Source organism: Alligator sinensis, unplaced genomic scaffold (assembly GCF_000455745.1).
Source record: "Alligator sinensis unplaced genomic scaffold, ASM45574v1 scaffold30_1, whole genome shotgun sequence".
Taxonomy (NCBI): domain Eukaryota; kingdom Metazoa; phylum Chordata; order Crocodylia; family Alligatoridae; genus Alligator; species Alligator sinensis.
This window is the reverse complement of record NW_005842060.1, coordinates 1,163,609-1,174,842: the sequence shown is the minus strand read 5'-3', so window position 1 is coordinate 1,174,842 and position 11,234 is coordinate 1,163,609. Positions and strand designations below refer to the sequence as shown.

The 11,234-nt window shown below is 38.1% G+C and overlaps 1 protein-coding gene across 1 annotated transcript in view; it reads right to left on the bottom strand.

Moving 5' to 3' along the window:
- MAN2A1 (mannosidase alpha class 2A member 1) overlaps window positions 1-11,234 on the bottom strand; it is a 229,426-nt gene that overhangs the window by 101,469 nt on the left and 116,723 nt on the right. Inside the window, exons 12-13 of the mRNA XM_025203529.1 lie at window positions 6,865-6,979; window positions 2,448-2,515 (exon numbers count right to left, since the gene is read on the bottom strand). Coding sequence (XP_025059314.1) covers window positions 2,448-2,515; window positions 6,865-6,979 — 183 coding nt within the window. The remainder of the gene's footprint in view (window positions 1-2,447; window positions 2,516-6,864; window positions 6,980-11,234) is intronic.

Genomic DNA, 11,234 nt, shown 5'->3' with positions numbered 1-11,234 from the left:
ACGCAGCCCCAACTGCAGCCCACCCCACCCCACTCTTCACAGATGCAGGGGGCACACACTGCACCCCTATGTCCTCCCAGGGTGCAAGCAGCAGTGGGATCTGCCTCCCCCCCACCCCCTCCCTCATCACAGGGGGTGTTGATCTGCCCCCTCCATGCCCCTTCCCCTTTCACCACACCTGACTTACCAGCTGGAAGCAGCTATTTCAGAAATCAGATTGGTATCGGCCGATATCCCTCCTTAAATATTGGCTATTAGTATCAGCCCCAAAAAATCTCTATCAGTGCACCCCTAGAAATTATTTTTATTTCGTTCTAGGGAGATGTCTAGACTTCAAGCTGACAGTGTCTCTCCAAATCTTAAATGAGAAAAAAATTGGTAAACAAAAAAAAAGCCAATCTGTATAAATGGTTGTTCATTATGAGAACATAATATAGTATATGAACACCTGTAAGGAGGTGCTGAGCCTGCAGAGGACTGAGACCCAGCTGGAGGTAGAAGCCTGAGGGCAGCTGTAATTGATCAGTAAATGAGGGCAAAGCTAGAGGAGGGACAGGCAGTTATTTTGGGAGGGGGCCACTTACTGAGTTTTGGCAAGCCAGAGGGCTGAATGACAGACCAGGGGCAGATAAACATTAATTTTCTAAATGTTTTAGGGGCCCTGTGGGCCAAATAGATGGCCTGGCGGGGCACATCTGGCCCGCAGGCTGCATTTTGCCCAGAGCATAGAGCAAAGAGGGAGAGAGGAGACAAAATAAGGTGGTGGTAGCAGCATTACTCTGCTATTTTCAAATCCATATTATTGTCCATTTCATCCTCGTTCCACACCCACTTGGTTTGGCTATAACCCCCTCTTGCTGTGCCAGTTTTAAATTACACAGTCAATTACATTACACACTAACTGGCCACAGTCAATTTTGGAACTTAGCCAAGCCAAGAAGAAACTTAAAGACACCTGATGGTCCACAGTTCCCCAGAATGTGGGGAACTTGGCTAGCCACATAAGCCAACAAACAGAGCTCTGAGATTTGGGATGCACAACTGAAAGAATAACCCTTCAAAACACTAAACCATAAATACAGAGCAGTAAAAAAAAATCTGAACTTTCAAAGGCAGTTAAAGCTGCACTTATGTAACTTTTGACTAAATCATGGCGATAAAAATAACTTCATCTAGAGCTAGGCATTAATTGTCACAAGTTGAGTTTTATGGCTTCTTTCACAACTTTTGGAAAAATATCACTGAATTTTGAGGGCTCTCTTTCAGAATGAATAGGACTTGGAAAATGTTAGCAAGTGATTCTTTGACTAGGCTTTTCTGCCTAGACAAGTGGTTCTTAGCAGGGTTTTTTTGTTTTTTTTAGAAGGAACCCCTTGGAGAGTGCCACCTTTTATTTTTTCACAACCAAAACAAGAAGAAATTAATAGACCAATTTTTATGTTGCAAGGACCTCAGAAAGATCACAACAGGTCAGGATGTTTTTAACACTACTGATCTGAAATCTCTGGGTTTGTCTTGTGAAACATGTTTGCACACTTAACAATACTAAGCTTGTGTAGCACCACACAATGCACTCGAAAGGATCTCAAGACATCACAAGGTGCGACAGCACCCTGGCGGAGTATTACTTAGCTGGATATTCTTAAATTATTAGCAGGCTCTGGAAATGGAACACATAGCATGTCTCTTCCAAGGGATTTCTCTAAAGAATGCAAACCTTAATTAATTAAGCATCTTAGACTGGTTATGCATGTACTACTTAACACCTGAAGAATGCTGCTAGCATAGCCAAAAATCCTAACTACAGTCAGTTTTAAATTGTAACTAATTTGGAGAAGGTGGTTCTTAAGCGTCTTCATAGCATGCATCCAAATGGGACTCCAGGCGCAATACTGATAGCAACCATAGCAACCACCACCCCGCACAAATAAGAGTGTGCACACATCCTCTCTCTCTCCCTCATTTTACAATCTTAATGGAACGAAAAGATATGGTCCGAGGGAAACTTCTGCTTTGCACTTCATCTTAATGTATTTTTAAAGATAACAAATCAAGCATTTAGGTAGAACTTTTTAGGACATTCTAAAACTATGATGTTCATCACAATACTGTACTGGTTCAGCTATCAGGACATATACAGTATTTCTTATTATTTTCTTGTATACAAGTTGGTAAGGTTTATAAATGTGTACAATGAGTATAGTTATCAGGCTCGTACTTGAATTACTGTGACAAACAAAAACATTTGTTTCTCAAATGTTTTGAGTGCCTCATCTTGACACGTTAACGTGAATGAAGAACAGGCCTTAACTATAGCATTGAAAAGTAAAAATACTTCTACAATTGGCAGATTTAATATGGAGTGAAATAAATTACAAAAATAAACACAGTAAAGAAACTAATGCCACATTCAAAACTTCAAATGTTAAAGTAAAATATTTACTTACTTGGGCTGTGTACCCAACTTTATAACAGTCTTGCGTGGCAGAGAATCTTGTGAGGACTGAACATCATCCTACAGAAAGAAAATATTTTATTTTGTTTTTGACCAAATTAAATCATACATGTTGGTTTTGGACAAAACATTTATAAAAATGCAATGTCAACATCACTAAATAGATAGAAATCTAGTCTGCCACACACACTCAAGCACACACATGCACATGCACTAGATGGTTTAAATATAGAAATATATCAGTCCCCTCCTCCGCTCACCCCTTGCTAGAAAATCATTTATTCAAATCTTGTACCTGCTGGACCAGAAAACTGAAGAAAAAAATCTATCTGGTTATATTATGCATTTTATATATATATATATAAAACGCAACCACATAGATTTGACAGAGGAAACAAAAAACCATATACTATATTGTTTCACATACAACACCCTTCTAAATTAGACAAACACCTTGCATTTGAAAGGTGGACAAAAGAAAAAAGATCTTTCCTTGAATATGTTGACAAGTACCAGTTCTTTTCCTGTGAAAATACAGGTAACTGCAATAGTGGGGTAAGAAAATATTGTGGCGGCTCCGTTAACCCCTGGCTGCAAGATGTTATATGTGCCGATGGCTAAGCCAAAATGTCTGATTCTTCTCTTCTTAAGCTTAGCTGGGTGGGCAGCCAAAAACACCTGCCAAGTTAACTGCAGGCCCAATCCTAGTCATCAGCACCTAAAGAGTCAGGGAAGGGCTGACCTACCTAATTCAAGAGGAGCAGCCTGAACTGCAGAAGCTATTACCATATTTCCTTGCTTAAAACACACACCCCAATTTCCAGCAGCTGATTTTTGCAGAAAAGGTGCACGTTTTATGTGAGAAAATACAGTACTTATCCATCCAATTACCAGGCTATAGTGTTTTTATTCATCTGAATTCACTATGAACTACTCTACTCCAGCAGCACAACAGCAGAGACAAAAATTATTTGGATCAGGAGTGTGAAACATATGGCCCATGAGCTGGATAGAGCCTGAAGATGTGGGTCACCTAACCAGTCATCTTTTCCTGACATTTCTTTTTGGGATTCTCCACACACTCTACAAGCCTAACATGGAAGAAGAATAGATGGAGGCTCGTTCTTCTTCATTACTGGAAATGCAACAATAGCCTTCTCAGAGTGACTTTGATCACCCCAGAATGTGCCTGATCTTTTTCTTCATCTTTCTCTCTCTCTTCTCAGTTTCCTCCTCCTACCTTTTTGTGTTAGTGCCTCCTGATGAGCCTGGTTTGTCTCTGTTAGCCCTCCCTACTCTTTCCTATCCCCAACTTTTCTCTATCCGTTGCAAATGTAGCTAGGAAGGGAAACACTAGAGAGTTCACAATAATATAACCAAATTTTTTCTGGAAGGAAGAGTGTTGTAACGTGAATATTTCAAGAACTAGCCAAGTGTGACACTTAAGTGGCAGCAGGTTGTTGTATACAAGTAAAGGTCATGAACAAGAGTAAAAACTGTAAGTGTAAGGAAACACTGTAAAAAACAGCAGTTGGAATAAAGAGTTTCCAAACACAACAGTGATGTTAATTTTTTACAGAACACATGTGCATGTTTGTAACATCATTAATCTGTTGCAAAATAAGTAAGTGTTGTATCTCATATATTTCTGTTACCTGTAAGCCAGATAGCATGTCTGTGAAGCAAAAAGTAGATAAATGTTTTTCAAAAGAAATGGAAGCTTTCATGCTTCTTAAGAGTGAATGAAAAGCCTGTGTATTTGATTGTAAGCAAGCAGTGGCTGTTTCCAAGGAACACAATGCTAAGAGACATGAGTCATACCCTGGCGTCAAGTATGACAAATTTACCAGGAAGTTGAGTGAAGACAAACTGAGTGAATTAGAGCAGTTGGAAAAGCAAAAATGGATCTTCACACAAGCACTGTCAAGTGACGGAGCAGTGAGAGCTAGCTCTCTCATTTCTCCAGGAATAGCTGTTTCTCCAAAGATTTTTGCTGGGGGACAGTTAAGGAACAGGATCTGTGCGAACAGAATTTCTGAACAATGAGGATCAACAAACCAAAACTACGCTCAAGATTCAGTGACAAACACTTGAACCTTTTCCTGTAAGTGGCCTTGCAGCAAAGAAGTGCCATGCATCTGAGAACAGTATTGGCAGTTTGTGAGATATTATAGTGCATGTAAAAGACTTCTTTTGATTTGAATACATTTTATGTTCTCTTACTTTTCCTTATAAAGCCTGTAGCAAATACTTTATGAAAATAAATCCATTTTTTCACACATTTGGAGGCCTAACTGTAACAAATATGTATATGTGAACAAATTTTAAAACTGATATATGCTGAAGACTGGTATCGATGTGCAAAAACCAATTAATCAAATTATAAACAGAGCTGAACAAACAACAGATTTTGGTAAAGATATATGGGTGTGGCCTGCAGGCACCTGCAAAACAGGGACCAATTTGAGCTTGATATTCCTGATTTAGAGGTAAACCTTCAAAACATGCAAGATAAACAGTTTTTCAAAAGCATGGTCTTGGTTACTGAGAAGACTAGTATAAACCAGGAACAATTAAAATGTGTTTCACAGACTTAAAAACGCATTTATTGCCTTGTCTCCAAAAACTCTTAATGCAGGTGTGCATTAAGCTTTCCTCTACTAACAGTTTTATTATGCTCTTGTGATCCATATTACCCCAGAACGGCCATACTCTACATATTAAATACTCTGAATAATAAAAGCAAAGTACCAATACTTTGTGGATTCATTCACTAAGAAGCATCATGTTTTCCTGTTTTTTAAAACAGTCCATGAAAATAACTTATCTGAAAGAGGAAGTACTGTACATGCTGAGTTTCCTCTTGCCAATCATTATGGGATCACTTGTGGCAGTATCCTCAAGCTTTCTGTATCCTAAAATGCCTTTCCAGGACCTGGATCTATCAGAATTGATGACTCCTCCTCTACTATCAATCTTTTTCCTCACTTTTTGATATAATTCCTGTTTCTTTCCATGTTTCACTTTCCTCCACCCTTGACTTCTTATCCCATCACAAGGGCTACATACATATGTTCAGATTATCTAGGAGAATTCTCCTGGGGCAGGGTTCTGGTAGAAAAATGTACTCGGAGACCCTTGAACAGAAGTTCAAATGCTGAGCCCCTGTGCAGCCAGGGGTGCTCCTGTGCACACATCTAAGTCATCCACATAATAGATGACAGCAGTGCACAGAGCTGCCCTGACTGGCCAACTCAGGCTGCCTTTGCAGCACAAGGTGGGAGTGTGAAGGGGTTCCCTGCTTGGCTGGAACAGCACAGTGTAGCCTGAGTGACACACTGTCTCCATGGACCCATGGTAGGGGTTGGGAGCAAAGCATGCTGGAAAATCAGAGGACTGTGCTGCAGCTTCTCTGAAGCTGAAGATATATAGGACCATTATGACAATAACATTGTGGAAGCAAACATAAGTGCAGAGTATTTCAAAGTGTTACTGATGCACTGATCTAAGGTTGCAGAAACACTTCAATATACCAAATCCAACTACATAGCTACACAAACACATGCACAAAGGTAAATGATTAACTCACACACTTATACACAAAGGCACAGAGCTAAGCTGCATACAACTTTACATGCATTCTTTCCTAGCTTTTGAGTGTTTAACCAGGCATTCAAGAACATTTCTAACATAAGGGTTTTTAAAATATAGAAAAGTATCGTATGTTTAACAAGACAGAAACTCATTTTGGCTTATTTGTGTTTATTCCTTTCACTGTCTCCCTCTTTTTAAGAAACCTCCAAAAATGGCCAGTGGAAATTCTATGTTTATTTTTCCTCTGTTGATTACTGGGTCAAATTATCTCAGTTTATAAATAAAGATGCATACACAGATCTATAAATATTAGATATATATCTTAGTCTTCCAAATCCTTCCTGAGCTCAGATATTTAGTATGGTCTCTCTCTTTTCCTGCTATATTGTTACCATAGCTAATAATGATCTTCAGGTTAGATTAGGCCCACAGTTATGCTAGCACAACCTCTATATTATCGAAAAAATTGTATAAGCTAGAGATATAGATAACTTGATTTTAGTAAACAATTCTGTTGATCCACAAAGTGAAATAAGAACCGTTCACTTACTTTTTAGCTGTGTTGGTTCTGCATGGTTAACTGCAAAAAGTAGTAAAAATTATCTGTTGCCACTATCAATAGCTATAGATATAAATAAATATAGCCATTAATTGTACTGTTAGAAGGAAGGGGATGATCTTTTCAGTCACTTTTTAGAGCAGAAATCACTTCAAACTGAGTTTCCCCACACCATTCACACACTGCCTAAAAAAAAAAAAAAAAAAAGGAAAGAATTTCTTCCACTTTTAAAAAATAAGGAAAAAGAACAACTCACCATCTTAAGGAACGGAGTTGATGGATTGTAGTTATAAGTATCTTTGTCCTTTAGGATAAGAATATGGGCAGAGTCAACTATCACCTTCTTCAAATTCATTAATGAATGGAAAAGCCTGTCAATAGAATTTTCAAATGTTACTATTTTCAGAGTTTATGAGAAGCCACAATGAGAACCTTGTAAGAAGGAAGATAAAAAAAAAAAATGTATAACAACTAAAAATGTTATTTTAACTAAGATTTTGTCTGTCTGCTTTTGAAATTGGGCTTGTGAAAAATGGAACCAGAAGTCACACAGGGAGAAGGGACTAGATTTCCAAAAAAATAAAAAATAAAATAAAAAAGTCAAGTTATTTTGGAGCCAAAAGTAAGTAATCTTGAAAGAGTCCAATAAAGTGCTAAGCAATCATATCCTAAAAATGAGATATTTACCCCTCACTTTATTGAGTATTATTTGGGATGCCTGAAAACTTAACACATTTCAAATTACTAGTAATTCTTCAAAATGTAGATATTTGACAATGAATAATATTGAATAAAATGAATGTAAGTCAACATTTTCGTATCAGCACACCCGAGTCAAAATATCTGGAAATTAGGATAAAGTACTAAAAATACCTAGTACTAGCTCACTGATATTGAGAAACTAACAAAAATGTTATGTTGCACTTAAGTTAGCCAAGTTATCTAATACTGATATTTCAATTACTTTATCCAACATATGGCTTATGAATATTTAATATTTTTCTACCTTCTAAAAAACAAACTTTTTATACTACAGGAAAAGGAAAATTCTTCATACATTTAATTCTGCAGAAATAATCTGCAGGTATTTTACACAAAACTATATGCTTTGACAGATTTAGTTAAAACATGGTCCCAGATAAGTCTTCATTAATCAAGAACTAAGTTTATAAATATATATCAAGAAGTCTCACAGATAACACACTTACACTGAATGTTACTCAGATGCCTTTTTCCAAAACTTAAATGCACAGACATTTCCTAATTCAAGCAACATTAAAATCCAACCTTTTTTATACTATTTAACTGAACAACTGACTAACAGAAAACTACATTCCCGCCCTGTCACCAGAAAATGCAACTTCCCAGTGCAAACTATCTGCCCATAAACATGAAGCTTCTTAACTAATACCACTGTTCCTTTAGATGATGGTTGTCTAGATTTTTAGTTACTATATTATGAGAAAAAAAAACCCCTAAGAAATCAGTTACATGTTACTTACTGTAGGCTGTAAACAAACGTCACATTTGATGTGGTCTGATTATCTGGGGGTTTAACCAGGATGAAACCAGGAGTAGCACAGCCATTAACTTGAATGACCCACAATTAATTTACAGAGGCATAAAGCTGAATGAAAAAGTTTGGATTTAAACTTAATTGCTGAACAACAAGAAAGATTTCTATACCTGTGTGCCTTTCTGCCATCTGACACCACCAGGGAAGGAATCCTGTCTTATCTGCACATCAAAGAGCAACTCACAAAGACACTCTCATGGACCCAGAGGATTAGACTTCCACCTTCAGCTTCCTCTGTGCAAAAATTAAGTTTATTTTCTGCCTATGGGGACTTTTTACCATTTTAATTTTCCTTGAGCCTGAGGAAGGGTGTTTGCACCTGAAAGCTTGCAGAAAGGGATACTTTTCTGCCATTTCTTAGTTGGTCTAATAAAAGGTATCATCTCTGAAACAAGAGTTCTAGAGTTTTGCATTTCAGCTTGATAAGAAGACGTTTTCCAGCTATTTGAGTTGGTCTAATAAAAGAAACTGGATTTACTCAAAGAGCTGTGTCTGCCTACGTCCTTAGACAAACAGGGCTACAACCTACACCTCTGTTAGCACATCTCAAATACTTCACAGGTACTTAAAGCAGGATAATGGACTTGCTTGAATCTGGGATCCCAGGACAAAAGACTTCCTCCTACAAGAAATGCAATGCCTGTTTACAGCATAGGAATCATCTGTTTATTGCATAAGAATGGGAGGGGGGGGGGGGGGAGAGGTATTTTTTTAAAAACAGGTGCATGCTCCACACCTCCCGTTCTCCCTCTCCTGTTCATACTCTTTATTCCATGATCCTACTAGTTCACTGTAATCCATCTGTACACACTCCCCAGACTCTCAAAACTCCAAATCACATGCAACAATCCATTGTGTTCACCTCCACAGTTCATGACTCCACTGCAACCTCCTTTTCCCTGGTCCTTCAAATCCCTGCCAAAAACCAGTTTTAATTCACAAGGAGGTAGCTTCCTAGTTTGATGAAACTGGCAAAGATTCCTTAGAAAGAAGAGGTATGCTTGCATTAGAAAGAAAAAAAAAAAAATCAGCAGACTTTCCCAGGGTTTGCCAAAGCAGCTTTGCTCCCCCCAGAGCTGCGAAAGTAGAGCAACTTCCAGTGAACCTGAACAAATACACAGGAATCTGAAGCAAAGAACAGTAGACTAAACAGACACATAAAGGAAGCTAACAAAGTGGACTGGATAGATGATATTTATGAAGGTGGGCAGCGTACGATAGAACCAGATATCACATAGGTTCAGTTCTTATGCCTCAGTGTTTCTCCTCCCAAGATGAGTTTAGTTTTATTACTTTAGACATTGTCAGCTTCCTTTTCAAAAATAGTTATGATAAAATATATTACTGGGTTTAATTTTATTCTGTTTTAATAAAAATAGTTTAAGATTTTGTCTGAAGATACAGAAACTAAAATCTCAAGTCTTACATCCTAGTCATCTGCTAGCTAGACAAGGTAAAGACTAAAAAGTATTCTAATAGTTATTTTCAACTACATTAAACTCCTAAACCGCCAAAGAGATTTACTTATACTTTCCTTGAAGATTAAGACTTCACCTTAATAAGATGCAAATTTGGTTCTGATGTACTATATTTACTCATATTGATTTGAACCTTCAAGAGGCCGATTCTACACTCATCTTTTTCCCAAAAATTAACTTTTCAAAATTGGGGTGTGTGACTTAAGTGGTAAAGCTGATTTTCTGCTCAAAATGGAAGCATGGAGATGCTGTAAGCTGGCAGATATATGAAGGAAGAGGTGCAGTCCAACAGATGTAGACCCAGGGGGAGATGTAGTGGGGTGGTTGGAGTTAGCTTTGAACTGTGCTCCACCTAAAGTTTATAACCATCTGACCAAGTACAGCAGTGGCATTTCTATTCAGGCAGTGCTGAGAGAGTCAATTGACTTCTGGGTTTATTATAATCTAACTCGGAGGTTCCCAGACTTTTCCTCATGATGTACCCCCTTTCCAGATTTGCCAGCTGCCCATGTACCCCTACCAACATATTTTATATTTTAACCCTATAAAGGCCAATTATTATTATAATGAAAATTAAATCCACCATTACACAATTTCTCCCACTTACTCCCCAGATATGTCTTGCATACCCCCAGAGGTATGTGTATCACAATTTTGCAACCCCTGATCTACTTGATTCCTGTCAATTGCTCTTTATTCCACAGATACTAACAACCCTGTCTCCTTTTAAATGGTCTTGATAAAGGACCATGCAAAAGGTCCTTAATTAAGCTATCCTTTCCTTGGCAATGTTGCTGCCTCTACTCTACTCAGCTACTTCTGGTCTCTCTTCTCCCATTTCACAATTCTGCAGACAATGTTTGGCTTTTTTTCAAAACCTTAGATGCACCCATGGAGTCCAGTCTTCAGCAGCAGCTACAGTTATAGTTTTTGGCTGAGTAGCTAAGAGCAGGAGACAGTTCAGCTGGGAAAGGATTAAAACTGCCTGAACAGGAAAGAACGGATGGATGAACTGAAGATTGGGCTCTATCCCTGCTTTATGTAGCTACTATGGAAAAATCTTTTACCTTCATTCTGCCTCCCCCTACTCCAAAGGTGTTTGCTTTATTTGGGTATGTGTGGTATGTGAGAAAATACAGTACCTGTTCCACACATTAGGAAGAGATTAATTTCTGCAAGAACAACAAAGCTATACATTATATAGTTAAATACAGATTAATAACCTAAAGATAACTATTGTCAACTTCATTCTTAAGAGAAACACAAATTTTGATGTAAAACACCACCAACATCTTAAGAGCGATAATTGTTTCTCAGGTTTTGAAAATAAAAAGTGAAACTCGAGAATCAAGAAAATCATTGGAAAAATTAATGCTAAATATAATAAAGTATGAGCTGCCTCCTTCTGCTCTGTTCAAGGACCTACTGCAAACCACTACAGTGGTGGTACCAGTGCAGCTGCTCCTGCAGCAGCAAAGAGGGCTGCTGCTACCATGGGGACAATGGAAACATCTGCAGTCCCTGCAAAGGTAACATTAGAGAAGGCGGCTACTACTGCTGGCACCAGGGTCA